At 33.4% G+C, this 14,580-nt stretch overlaps 2 protein-coding genes across 5 annotated transcripts in view; one reads left to right on the top strand and one right to left on the bottom strand.

Moving 5' to 3' along the window:
- The window catches only part of LOC133199242 (disintegrin and metalloproteinase domain-containing protein 10-like), a 52,943-nt gene extending 41,403 nt beyond the window's left edge, over positions 1–11,540 (bottom strand). Inside the window, exons 1-6 of the mRNA XM_061335086.1 lie at positions 11,370–11,540; positions 5,202–5,379; positions 4,806–4,941; positions 4,569–4,687; positions 3,586–4,032; positions 2,806–3,065 (exon numbers count right to left, since the gene is read on the bottom strand). Coding sequence (XP_061191070.1) covers positions 2,806–3,065; positions 3,586–4,032; positions 4,569–4,687; positions 4,806–4,941; positions 5,202–5,271 — 1,032 coding nt within the window. The 5' untranslated portion in view covers positions 5,272–5,379; positions 11,370–11,540. The remainder of the gene's footprint in view (positions 1–2,805; positions 3,066–3,585; positions 4,033–4,568; positions 4,688–4,805; positions 4,942–5,201; positions 5,380–11,369) is intronic.
- A 2,485-nt stretch (positions 11,541–14,025) lies between these two features.
- LOC133199247 (multiple epidermal growth factor-like domains protein 11) overlaps positions 14,026–14,580 on the top strand; it is a 39,999-nt gene continuing 39,444 nt past the window's right edge. For all 4 annotated transcript variants that reach the window (XM_061335089.1, XM_061335091.1, XM_061335090.1 and 1 more), the window contains exon 1: positions 14,026–14,264. The gene's annotated coding sequence lies outside the window, so the exon portion shown is untranslated. The remainder of the gene's footprint in view (positions 14,265–14,580) is intronic.

Below are 14,580 nucleotides of genomic sequence, written 5' to 3' on the forward strand. Positions count from 1 at the left end.
CGTGTCTACGGTTTTCTTACAGATCTTACATTGTTTCTGTCCTCCGCAATGATGATGAGGGAGTAATTTTTTAGGCATCCATTTGTGACAGTGCTCACATCGTCCCATTAAACTGCATACGGTGGTGGCCGTATTCTTACTGTGAGGTTGTAAATGGTTTTCGTAGCAAGTTCTGCTCTGAAAAAATCCCTGGCACTGGCTACATTGAATGCGGCTCCCGTCTGGAGGGCAGGGCGAGTCGGTTAAACAAAAGGAACATCGGTGAGGACACTGGGTACGATGCTCTGTGATGTTCCTGTACCCCACGTCGCAATGATCACAATAGTATTGATTGCCCGTCACACCAGGCATAGATATGATGGCATCGTAATGATAGTCGTCTAACAGGACATTCAAACAAGTTCCCTCTCCGTAGCCTTTGTAAAGGGGCTCTAAACTGAGTTTAGAGGAGGTGGACTTGAACTGGAATATTTTCAGTCGATAGCATGGGGCTAACACTTGTTGTAATTTTCCCCATTCTTCGGGTCCACAAGGCTGATGGATATTACACCCGGCTTGTTCCATGAGAGCTATAGCTTCGTTTTTCTGGTCATTAGCTCTTACATCTCCTTTCCGCATACGTATCCATCTTTTTTCCCATTCAACTAAACTCTCTGGATGTTCCGGTTTTTGACTGTGTAACCGGGTGACTACGATGGCTCGAGCTAAACAAAATTTATCCCAAGGATTGTCGATCTGAACGACGGATTGTTTCCTCTTCTTAAAACTCTCCTTGTTCACCATCAGATGTTTGGTTTTGTCTCCACCACTCCCTTCCGGATATTTGACCCGAAACATGTCGAATTCCATGGCCCCGTCTCCCAGTTTAAAATCTTTCTTGGATTGTTGCACGGCTTCTATTTTGTCTAAAATGAGGTCCTGGTTCAAATGTTTACATTGCGTAAACTCGTACCAAATGTCGGAATCCAGAGAAGGATGGCGTATGTTCAGGCGTACGTAATCGTTAGGATTACACTGCAGTTGATATTTGACATTTTGTAGCATGTCTCTAAATAATCGCCGAACAAAGCCTCTGTTTTCCTCCTCTGGAAATTCCTTAAAATTCACAGTGTAGACGTCTTCTTTAGCTTTAAATTTTCTGGAATGCTTGGCTTGATTCAGTCTCACTTGATAATATTGGGAAATGGCCTTTGGCTTCTGGGGTGGTGAATGGGCTGGTGAGTGTGGTTCTTCATCCGACAGAGTCCTTTGTTGTTGTTCTTGTTGGACTTGGGCTCTCTGCATTCTCTCTAATATTCTGGCATTTCTTTTTCTGAGCGCTAATTCTCTGTGTTTATTGTTGTAAATAATTCTTTCTAACTCTTTGGCCCGTCTTCTCCATCTCATCAGTTGCTGGGCATGTAACAGTTTTTTCATAGCAGAATCCATGTCGACAGCTGATGGAACTGACAACAGAATGAGCTTCACGTCAGACACATGCAATACTTATACAGTGTATGACGTCATAATGGCTAGGTTTTTCCAGGTGAGTGCTGAGCACGTGCAGGTTTTTCCAGATCTCTGACCTTGACCCCGGGGGTGTACTGAGTTGACCCCCCCATCCCCCAGGGCCCAAAAGTGCACTCAGTTGACCCGCCTAGCTAGGCTGCTTATACTACTCAGGTTTAAGGGGATGAAAGACACATGGTCACATGACTCTGTTTAACTACGTCATAGTCTCTGTTTATATAAGTGCAAAACGTGTAAAGCATCAGTTCTTGTATAATTTTTTGACAATTTTTTAACTTTAATTACCATCTTATATGAAAAAAATAAATAAGAAAGTTTTAACATTCTTGTAAACATTAACAAATTATGAAAAAGATTGATTCACTCCTCTGTTTCCCTAAACTGCGCGTTCAACAAGTCAGTGACGTCATACACGATCTGTTAGTACAGCAAGATCATATTCGGTGAACACAGGGGCGGTATTATTATGTAAAAACAGGTCATAATCAGTATAATTATGATGAAATATTTTGAGAAACGGGGAACACAAAAATTATTTTTGCATGGCTGATGACGGAAATCATATGTAGGTATATCTTATTTCGCTTATTTAGCTTACGTGTGACGTCATAGTTGGTTTTTCCCGTACTCGAAAAATGTAACATGGCACGTTTTTGTCATGCTTATTTCCTTTTTAACGATGTCCTGTGAAATAATGAGGTCAGCTTCATCATTCGAAATTTTTACAGTTAATCAATAATTTGAAGGATTTGCATTTCAACGTAAATTAAAAATATTGAATGATAGAATTTTTTGAAAATTACGTTTTTAATTGTTTAAGTTGTCTTAAAAAGTGCGTAATTTTCCCTATCCAGATGCAGTGTGATAAACAAAACTTGCTTTTTCGAATTTTAAATCCTAGTTATACTCTGAAATAATTTAAAAGATACATGTCCACTTTGATATTTTTTATATATGCTTAAAAAATCCCATTATAGACAGAGTAATGAGCCCGGACACATGGAGAATTAAAACTCCACTTAGATAGGGTAGGGTATAGTATTTGTCAATCGATATCTCCAAAATAAGGTAAGAAACCTAATGATATAACTGCTTTAAGATATGTGGGACATACTTAATTAGAAATATACAAAATATGAAAAAAAAATGAATGACAAGTATTTTTTCAGCTCAAGGTCCTTCTCCTCCTTAAGGCAGCTTAAAGATATAAAAATATATTAAAGACCATTTTAAGCTGCCTCTGAGCCACTAGCAGCCACCTTTAAGCCACATTTCATTAGTAAAATATTAAGGTACCCTGTGTTTCTCACAGACGCCGCCGGCTTTTGTCAAGGACGCCACCCAAGCAAGGCCAAGGACACCGCCGTCAAAGTCACGGTCAGCGAACATGTAGGACAGGCAAAAATTGTCGTAGTTGTCCGAGGAATGGAGGTCAAGAAACTTCTCAACGCTGAAAGCGCCATTCAATTTATACCCTGGGGCGTTTGGGTCCGTATGCACTTTCATCCTCTTTACTTGAAATCCGATGTTGTCAGCGTTACCGTTTCCATCAAAATCTACATGTATGGAGAATTAACTCTAGCTATAAATAGTATACGCACCTCTTTCCCAACTTTCTAGCGTAATATATTAATTTTAGCGCATAGAGACCAATAACAAAATGGTGAAATAGTGAAGAAGTACTATGATTTTTTTTTTACATCCATTGGACCTATATAAAATTATATTTCTGACAGAAGTCAGGTTTAAGAACTCAAAGGATTATACAAAGAAAATGCTGCTTAAATAAGTGTACGTAGAATTTTATTTCATTATCTTTGATAAAGATGGATCTTATTGTTAACTATATGTGTAATACATGTAATACATATAAGTTGTCTAAGGGCTTTCCCGGAAATCCCTGTTCAGAAGCTGTCTTCTAACACATTTGGTAAGATGACAATTGCTGTCATATAACTATAAATGGTAAGATGTTCAGTGACGTCATATGTTTATACCGTGTAATTTATCTTTAATGGCATTACAGGATAGACGTTACTAGTAACTGATGTCATAAATATGTGATGTGAAACTTACCTATCGGTTTAAATATATTGTTAATCGCTTGAACGTAAACACCAAGTTGGGCCACTACTGTGTCTACATTGCTACTGAATTTCTGGTAAAAAGTATGATCCGCCTGCATATATAGAGAACAGATAGTCTTTGCTGGGTCAACTGCTCTTTTCCGGCGTCCTTGTGATTCTGCGTCAAATGTATATCTGTTTTGCCATTGGTCAGCTTCTCGGTGGACAGAGAAGGGAATACTTTTCATGATTCTCTCTCTAGTGCTATCGGCGTGACAAAATGATGACGTCATATTACGATTGACGTCTTTCAAAGTGTAAATAATGGAATGAAATGGTTGGGGACGTTTGAAGTATAATGTCGAAGGTTCAACAAAGTAGGTCATATCTGTGGTGTGGATTTGTCCTTGAAAATGCCCTTCCGAATTAACTAGGCCATATACGTTAGAGTGTTCATCTGAAAAGGTTAAGGCAAAGGGAACAAGTCTATTATTAACCAATCACTAAACATCACCTTCACAACGTCAGGGGTCATGAGGCCACGTGATCGTGACAGTGGGGTCCCTGACAAACTTGATTTGCTTTTTTAAGGGTCAGCTCTTCTCACCGAGAGGCTCCAATCAAATCGATGCTTTTATAAGTCGACAAAAATGTGAACAGAATGGAAGTAGGTGACACCTTGGTGCACGAGTTATACGTTGTCATCAAAATGCTTAATGTGATTGGTCGAAAAATGAGGAAAACAATTTTTAATCCCTATACTAAAAAGAACCTCTCCACAGCCGGTCCGTAGCAAATGAATGAAGTTTGTCAAAAGTACCACAGTCACGTGGCCTCAGGACCCCTCATGTTGTATGGATGATACAACCCAAAGATCTTGTAAACTGCAAGCATGTTTTTATAAGGCATGTTGTCTTAGATAAGACTTAGTGTAGATTTTAATTGCAAATTTACACTGAAAAAAAAGCTTAGCCATTATTTCATTATGATTACCTTTGAGAACACCGGTGTATAAAAATGATGTATCGATGTCAACTGGACCGTTACTGTTCTCTATTGTGACGTCAGAGTGAAAAACATCAGTATCACGTTTTAAACGAACCTTGAAATGTCTTAAAAATAAAGAAAATCAAATAGACATATATTTAAGAAATAAATGAATAAAATCAGGAACGTATTTTTCCATTTTTTTAAGGAGTTTAAAAAAATATGTTTGTCAAACAAGCTCACCTGTTGTATGAACTGAATTCAAATTCCATCGTGTGGATTGATGATCTGCGCATGCGTTCGTGTTGGTTTTTGAGGTGATGATGATCGTAATGTAAGGGTCGATAATCGTGAAGTATGTGCTTAATGGGAGATAACTCTGTAATAAGCCAAACTCATTTTAATAATCTAAACCTCTGCATGAGTTAAACAAAATCCGTTTTTATATACTAGTACATCTTTAGTTAGTTTTTGCTGCAGACAGCCTCGCCTCTACCCCCTTACACACCCACACGGATGGTTTTATTTAAAAAAAAATAAAATAAGTGAAACAGAAAAATGAGGAAAACCAATCTATGAAAAAGGATTGAATCGTGCAAATGATATTTTTGTATAAGGAATAAAAAATCGGAATCTTACCGGAAATGACTGGTGCAATGAAGACAGTGATGATGACGTGATAACAGCTTCCGGTGATTTGAGATTTCATGGTGAACTACTGTCGTTGTTTGTTTATTAAATCACATCATTATTTCATTCAGTGCTGGAATCCCTCTCCATACAGGATCTTTCCATCACATAACTAGGTCAGCCTGACCTAAATGTCAAAAATTTAGTGACTCGACCTAATTTATTTCTCTTTGAAGTAAAATTTGGTGAAAACCTGTTCCTAATTGTAATTTCTGCTATAATCCATTGATATACGAGGTATAAAATTATTTGTTCGTCTGTCGGTTTATATGATATAAAATTTAGCTCATCTATAAATGTGAGTGCAAAACTTAAACAACTGAAAAAGATCTGACAACATAGAAAATTTCAGTTTGTTATTATTTCTAGAAGACCAAAACTTTTACGACTGATGAAGACCAAAACATTTATGACTGGTGATGACATGGGTTTTTTTGTTCCATTTGGTCCTAAATCGTTGTAAATATGCAGATGAATTCCTTAAATGAACTCAAATAAATTTTATAAGGGTATATATAATAAACAAGTACTTAATGCTACATAAATCAAGGATACATAACAGGTAACGACTGTATACCATACTTTTGTGAATTTCTTTTTTCATAGATCCGGAAAACAAAATGCTATCTTATCATTGATTACGATCGGTACCTAAACCAAAAACAGAATTTCTCTGTACGTATACCAGATCTAGGTAAATATTCCACCACATGTGTTTTAAGACCCTGAATGTATGGAGATTATTAATATAAACTCTGGGTATCTTGAATTCAGTCGAGGTGATGATAACCTTCACAATACAAACACATTTTTCTGCCCTGAAATCAATACAGATTTTCTGAGGTTTAGTGTTCCCTATTGAGAAGTGTCAAGTTAGCACTGTTTTCTACACGATCTGAGGGATTGCCATGAATAAAGGGCTCTAAAAAATTACCAGGAAAAGTTCTTTCCAACTTAAAAGAAAACATTGTGATGTGGTTAATGAAAGAACAAGTAAATTAACTGCGTTATTACTTTAAAGAATAGTCACAGTATTTCGGAAATTCCTGAATCCTCCACTTGTTTTCAGATAATATCTGTTTACCAATCACGCATTACTAGACTAATGACTCAAAGTTTGTCTAGTAGAAGGGATAAAAAAAAATCACAATCTCTCAATGCCTGAAGTTTTTAAAATTTTATGCTGCATTATAGGGTTTTCTGGCATTGAGAGCAAATAGTTGGTTAGATATATCGAAGTAAATGTGACGTGTTTTTGACAACTTTATTTCAAATTAATTTAAATAACATGGTGTGATAGGTCTATATATTTAAATGACACCTTTTTATTTATGCTTTTTACACACTAGATGTATGTAGTTTAAAAAAAAAGAAATTAAACAACTGATTGAAATCAGTTTCCTACAAAAAGAATGTTATCTTTAAATGCCACGATCATATACAACTTTCCAATTTTGTTCCGCTTCAGTGTTATTTGATATGAAGGAATTTATATCCAATATTCATGCCTGAAATCCTAAAACTCATCAAGCTACGTACAGAAGAAAGACAGATCGATTTTTATTTCAATTGTTAAAAAGTTTTTTTTTAAGTTTCAAGAGAAATTGAAAAAGAATTCTTTATATATGAAGACTTTTTTTATTTATAAGGTCAGAATAAATCGGGTAATCTGTGGACCTGTGTGAGCCATTTCTTCAGAGAGACAGAGAGAGAGAGAGATTTCTAATTGTATATGTACCACAGTGTATAGCTATTTTTGTAATTGCAAATGTAACAGGGAGAGTAACTAGTATTAAATATCATAAATTGAATGTAACATTTACTGTAATTATATACTTAACAGTGTGTGTAACTATTATTGTAATTGCATATGTAAAAGGGTAACTATCATTGTAATTGTATATGTAACAGTGTGTGTAACTATTATTGTAATTGTATATGTAACAGTGTGTGTAACTATTATTGTAATTGTATATGTAACAGTGTGTGTAACTATTATTGTAATTGTATATGTAACAGAGAGTGTAACTATTATTGTAATTGTATATGTAACAGTGTGTGTAACTATTATTGTAATTGTATATGTAACAGTGTGTGTAACTATTATTGTAATTGTATATGTAACAGAGTGTAACTATTATTGTAATTGTATATGTAACAGAGTGTAACTATTATTGTAATTGTATATGTAACAGAGTGTAACTATTATTGTAATTGTATATGTAACAGAGTGTAACTATTATTGTTATTGTATATGTAACAGTGTGTGTAACTATTATTGTAATTGTATATGTAACAGAGTGTAACTATTATTGTAATTGTATATGTTACAGAGTGTAACTATAATTGTAATTGTATATGTTACAGAGTGTAACTATTATTGTAATTGTATATGTAACAGTGTGTGTAACTATTATTCTAATTGTATATGTAACAGTGTGTGTAACTATTATTGTAATTGTATATGTAACAGTGTGTGTAACTATTATTGTAATTGTATATGTAACAGAGAGTGTAACTATTATTGTAATTGTATATGTAACAGTGTGTGTAACTATTATTGTAATTGTATATGTAACAGTGTGTGTAACTATTATTGTAATTGTATATGTAACAGTGTGTGTAACTATTATTGTACTTGTATATGTAACAGAGTGTAACTATTATTGTAATTGTATATGTTACAGAGTGTAACTATTATTGTAATTGTATATGTAACAGAGTGTAACTATTATTGTAATTGCATATGTAACAGTGTGTGTAACTATTATTGTAATTGTATATGTAACAGAGTGTAACTATTATTGTAATTGTATATGTAACAGTGTGTGTAACTATTATTGTAATTGTATATGTAACAGAGTTTAACTATTATTGTAATTGTATATGTAACAGAGTGTAACTATTATTGTAATTGCATATGTAACAGGGTAACTATCATTGTAATTGTATATGTAACAGTGTGTGTAACTATTATTGTAATTGTATATGTAACAGAGTGTAACTATTATTGTAACTGTATATGTTACAGAGTGTAAGTATTAATGTAATTGTATCTATAACAGAGAGTGTAATTAGCATTGTAATTGTATATGTAACAGAGTGTAACTATTATTGTTATTGTATATGTAACAGAGTGTAACTATTGTTATTGTATATGTAACAGAGTATAACTATTATTGTTATTGTATATGTAACAGAGTGTAACTATTATTGTAATTGTATATGTAACAGAGTGTAACTATTGTAATTGTATCTATAACAGAGGGTGTAACTATTATTGTAATTGCATATGTAACAGAGTGTTACTATTGTAATTGCATCTATAACAGAGGGTGTAACTATTATTGTAATTGTATATGTAACAGAGTGTAACTATTGTAATTGTATCTATAACAGAGGGTGTAACTATTATTGTAATTGTATATGTAACAGAGTGTAACTATTATTGTAATTGTATATGTAACAGTGTAACTATTATTGTAATTGTATATGTAACAGAGTGTAACTATTATTGTAACTGTATATGTAACAGAGAGTGTAACTATTATTGTAATTGTATATGTAACAGTGTGTCACTATTATTGTAATTGTATATGTTACAGAGAGTGTAACTATTATTGTAATTGTTTATGTAACAGAGTGTGTAACTATTATTGTAATTGTATATGTAACAGAGTGTAACTATTATTGTAATTGTATATGTAACAGAGTGTAACTATTATTGTAATTGTATATGTAACAGAGTGTAACTATTATTGTAATTGTATATGTAACAGAGTGTAACTATTATTGTAATTGTATATGTAACAGAGTGTAACTATTATTGTAATTGTATATGTAACAGAGAGTGTAACTATTATTGTAATTGTTTATATAACAGAGTGTGTAACTATTACTGTATTTGTATATGTAACAGAGTGTAACTATTATTGTAACTGTATATGTAACAGAGAGTGTAACTTTTAATGGTGTAATTTTATATGTTACTGAGAGCGTAACTTTTAATGATGTAATTGTATATGTAACAGAGTGTAACTATTATTGTAACTGTATATGTAACAGAGAGTGTAACTTTTATTGTAATTGTATATGTAACAGAATGTAGCTACTTTAGTTACTGTGTATGTTACAGAGAGCGTAACTTTTAATTATGTAATTTTATATGTAACAGAATGTAACTACTATAGTTACTGTATATGTTACAGAGAGCGTAACTTTTAATGATGTAATTGTATATGTTACAGAGAGGGTAACTTTTAATGATGTAATTATATATTCCACTGAGAACATATCTTTCTTACTCACGCTAGTTTATTGATTTTTTTTTTTACCATTGATTCACAAATCAATTAAATGCTGTGTAGAATTATTCTAATCAAAGTTCCTAGATATTTTTATACAGAGTTGGTGCATTAGACATTTACACCTATGTAAACAAAGGACTCCTCGAAGCTTTTAAGCTAATTTTCATCAATCTCAATACCAAGTCAATTTAATGACTTTTCAATAACATGTAGCTTATTTGTACTAATTGATTAAGTATAACCACTGAGCAACTATAAACCTCTTGATCTTTTTTCAGGTTTTTTTTAAAGTCATCGATAGACAAGCACCGACTTCAGAGATTCTAAGAATGGGTTACTGATCATCTTTTCCTGTTAGAGATGGGATATCGATCTAGATCTGGTCCAGGTGACCTCACAAACGAACTATGCAGAATCTACTAATAAGCTTTAAGGATGATTTGGAATTTTACATATTTAAAAATTCTTTTTTTTTTCTATTTATAATTTATATTTGTCCTTTTTTACTTAATTATTTTTTTTATCTATTTATTCGATCTTTGCTTGTATCTGTGTGTTTTTTTAAATAAGTTTTTTAGCTTGTTTCTACATGTAGTTTGTTTTTTATTTACAGTTTTTATGTGTTGATATGAATTTATTCCAAATAATTACAAGCACTTTCTTTTCGAATTCCATGATTTTTTGCTTTAAGAGCATGATATATTTACTATTACTTTTCACCCTCCAAGAGACAACATATAGGTTTACTTTGATAGAAAGACAATAATCAAAGCCTTGACGGTTTTAATAATAGATGGTACCCGGAGGAAATTAATGAAGCGCTTATAAACTCGGTCAAAGTAGAGAGCTCAATTAACACAGAATCTGTCTAGGGAGGCAGAGCGTTTATTTGATGTATAACGTATTGAGAAATGTAGTCAGACATGACATTTCTCATACCTTGTGCTTCAACTTTGACGCTTTACATGTACATACAGTTACAATGAAGGACAAAATTATTCCCATCTATGCTGCAGAGATCACAAGAGGACAGACTCGGTTCTGTAATCACCAATAGATTGCAACTATTCACAAAGGGAATATTTAAAGTCTTTTTTCCAGAGAATTGCATGAAATATTCCCGTACAAAATGATAAAGTTATTACGTACATGTCTATAAAAATTTGTTTTAAATTTTTTTTTGCAATATTTCCTTTGTGAACCCCCCCCCCCTTACCAGTCTCAGATTGATCCATCTACACCCCCCCTTCAACATGTGTCCTCTACCAATTTATCGGTAACCATAAATATTAATTGTCATAAATTCAAGTGTCCCTATTTTATGACCGTCTCGATATCCCCGCACTAAATATCGGTTCAACACAAATAGGACTTCATCCCTGTCTCCTGTCTTTTTAAAAGAAGTACATGTATGCGTGGGTAATATGTAATTCATAATTATACAAAAAATTGATGGTTAGTTGTATCAATTAAATAACTCATATGTAACATTAAACTCATAGCTTAACACTCTATAGGTCTCTGTAAAGCTGGTATCCCCCCTCGGTCTGCCATCACTCCCCCACCCACCCCCATCCCACCCAGTGATTCCTCATATATACATGTATAAAGGTCAAAATATCAGTTCGGTCCTTATTTCTGTTTTTAAATGAATAATTGTTTAAAACAGATTGATACGCAGTTTTACAGTATAAGTGGGGAAAAATTAATTTAAAAAAAAACGTCCAAAAAAAATCCAAGGACATCTATTTCTGCTATACTTCCCTTTACAGGTATAAGCCACTCAATAATGTATAAGACACTCTCTTACCTTCTGTGTGCGTGTCCTTGCTGTTTGTAGATATCCCTCCCTAACAGGTGCCCGTTATACCCCCTCTCTCTCCTTTAGTGGTCAATCTATAATCCCACACAATATCTCGTTTTTATTTCCCAGGTTTTTTTTCTCTCTCTCTTCCTTTCTCTCTGCTGACTGAGATCCGGGTATCCCTATATCGATCTATCCGTAATCTGATTTATGACAATACTCAACATTTCAGGTGAAACGCGCGACGAAGCAGTTATCTAGAAAACAATGGCGCGGTGATCGTTTATTTCAGACTGGGGGGGATTTAAATCTCAAAGTATTGTTCAGCTTTACTGCTTCAGGTAGAATTCCCTTTTCTTCTCCTCTTTTAAAAAACGCATTTCTAACATTGGCCAGTGTACGATATAGGCGATACAACTCCGTATTGAAAAATTTTAACAGTCATAGAAATGGTTCGCCCTCACGAGTTACTCCGCTTTGTTTGTAATGGAGACGGAATCACGGAGAGCATACGTAATAGATACTCATTATATTATTATATTCAACTCCTTCAACAACTGGGTTGTGTTTGGGGTTTACCGACACCCTTCCACACAAACGCAAAATTAAAAACATTTTGATAAAGGTACAATGAATACTTAAGCACATATCAATTTTATGGTACATGTATTTTCAACAAACTTTCACATTTATCAGACCTTCGCTCGAATATGCTTCTATTGTTTGGGGTGGCTGCTCTAACCTTGATGCCGAAAAGCTTGAAAGAGTTCAACCATTGTTACTGGACTTCCTATTTTTGCGTCTAAAGAAATACTTTACTCTGAAACTGGCTGGGAAACTTTAAAATTTAGGCGCTATGTCACAAAAATGACTACTATACATGTACAAAATTCATGATGGTTGTGTACCTGAATATTTGAGTGATTTTGTCCCAAACAAGCGTGAAAAAAATATCAAAATATAATACCCGTAATAAAGAACAATTCACTGCTCCAAGATGCAATATTATTTAAAAGGTCTTTTATACTCGATCCTGTGAGACAGTGGAATTTATCAAAGATACAAACGAGAGAAGCCATCTCACTCAATACATTTCGTAGAAGTAAAAACATTCCGCAATCTATTTTTCATTTTGTAAACGTTATACAAATATAAATCATACTAAATTTAGACATAATTGTATACTTAACTATGATCTACAAAACGAAATATTATTAACAGTCCTTTATGTTTATGGAGGAAGCATGAAGATGTTAATCATTTCTTTTTTGCCTGTAGAAATTATTCAAACGCTAGAAAAAGTATTTCTAACCGCCTATTCATATTTGAGGAATTGGTCACTATTGACACAAATTTGTTGAATTATTAGGTGATGTAAATTTGCCTTTACAAACTAATATCAATATCTTTGCTGCTGTGCATACATTTATTGCATGATGAAACCTGTAGAATTTAAATTGCTATGTTATTTAACAGAATTTTCACTTGTATCACCTGTTAAATTTATATTTCTATGTACTATTTCAAGTGCATGACATATTGTTATATTTAAGGAGAGGAACCAGAAACCAGTAATTTGTAGGAACTTGTTTTAAATCCTCTTCATTCATTCAATAAAATATGTTCAAAAAATTTTTAAGAAGTAAATTTCTGTTTTCTTTTACCTTTTTAAAAAGTCACGCCTCCCAACGCAAATGGAAATACTGGACTTTGAAAAAAATCTCAATCAAATTTTATTTATTTAATTTTTTTCTAATATTTTTTATATGTTGCGTATATTTCTGATAGGTTTTAAAAATTAATTCTTGAAAATAAGGGTGTGGAGAGGGGGCTGCAAAATAAGAACTTGATTCCCACCCCCAAGGAAAAAAAAATCCTATATTTTGTATCGGTCGTGATGATGTGCTGTCATCTCCAGCAGACAAGCTTGTGAAACACTCGTAAATGTTGATCAAAAGAAGCATTCTGAGAATATTGCATTAGCAATACTAGTCCCCTACCGGCAAGTGTAATCTGGTTCCCGTTAAAAATTGAAAATGCCATTAATTCCGTCAGAAATCAATGAAGCGGAACGAAATGCAAACTTGATCTATAACTCATCAAGGTAAAGTCACATACCAAAAATCAGCTCAATATCTGCAAGTGTTCAGAAACAGATACCTAAAAGACATTTTAAAAATAAGATAAAACACCAAATGGATAAATGGATGTCAGATTGAAGTTAAAATTGTCAAAATCAAAAGAAGTTTTTACATCGGCAACGATGATGAAATTAAGCGCTCAAAGAACAGTGTTTGGGAGAGAGGGACAAACTTCATACATTTCTTTCGAGATGATATTAAATACTTAAAGCTTTCAGTGTCTCAATTTTCGGAAAATTAAAAATATTCTTCAAAATAAAAAAAAGTTGCAGATAACTCCCACAAATATATGGAGTACTTTCTTAAAGTATAACTACATATACACCTCTTGTTTTGTTATTAGTTGTTATTAAGTAACAAAACTTGTTCTCCCCTCTTCTTCCTTATTGATGACCTTTGACCCCTCGGAAACACGGACGTCCCACGTCAGTTCGTTGATGGATGTCCTTGAGGTCACGTGACACGTTCGTATACCTTCAGTCATCCATAGTCGTCAATAACACATATATAAAATATATTTATCGGTAATTGTTCCTCAACGCTCGGCTTAGCTCGGAATCTTTTAAACTTCTGAATAAGCTACTGTATATATACAAAAAAAAAAATCACGTCTTTGAACAGCTGACTGGATTTTAAAATTAACACTTCAGTGTTGTGGTTTCTAGAGAGCGGAGTACAGTCTTTTTATAATACACTGACGACAGTTCTGTTTTTTGTGAGTTTTGTATTTTTGATGACAGTGGAATATCACCTTTAACAGGTAAGACATAAACACGGTACGTCATGAAAGTCAGTGGTAGTTCTGTCCTAGTTCACTAAATCGCATGTCTTTGTGTTCATGTTTTAGTATGTAATTTAAGTTCAGTACTAACGCATTCGACCATATCTGATGTTTTTCTTTCTTCATAAAAAAAAGAAAGAGAAAGAGAGGAAGAAAGAAAGATATTTACGAAACATATTCCGAGATGATTAATTCTATATGCATATCCATGGTTATTAATCAGCGGCAGGTACGCGTTTTATACATCCGACGAGAACTTGTTAACTAATTAGTACTAATTATCATACAGGTGTGA

This window comes from Saccostrea echinata, unplaced genomic scaffold, assembly GCF_033153115.1.
Source record: "Saccostrea echinata isolate AGI-Se365-2 ecotype Australia unplaced genomic scaffold, CSIRO_AGI_Sech_v1 ptg000033l, whole genome shotgun sequence".
In the NCBI taxonomy this organism is placed as follows: domain Eukaryota; kingdom Metazoa; phylum Mollusca; class Bivalvia; order Ostreida; family Ostreidae; genus Saccostrea; species Saccostrea echinata.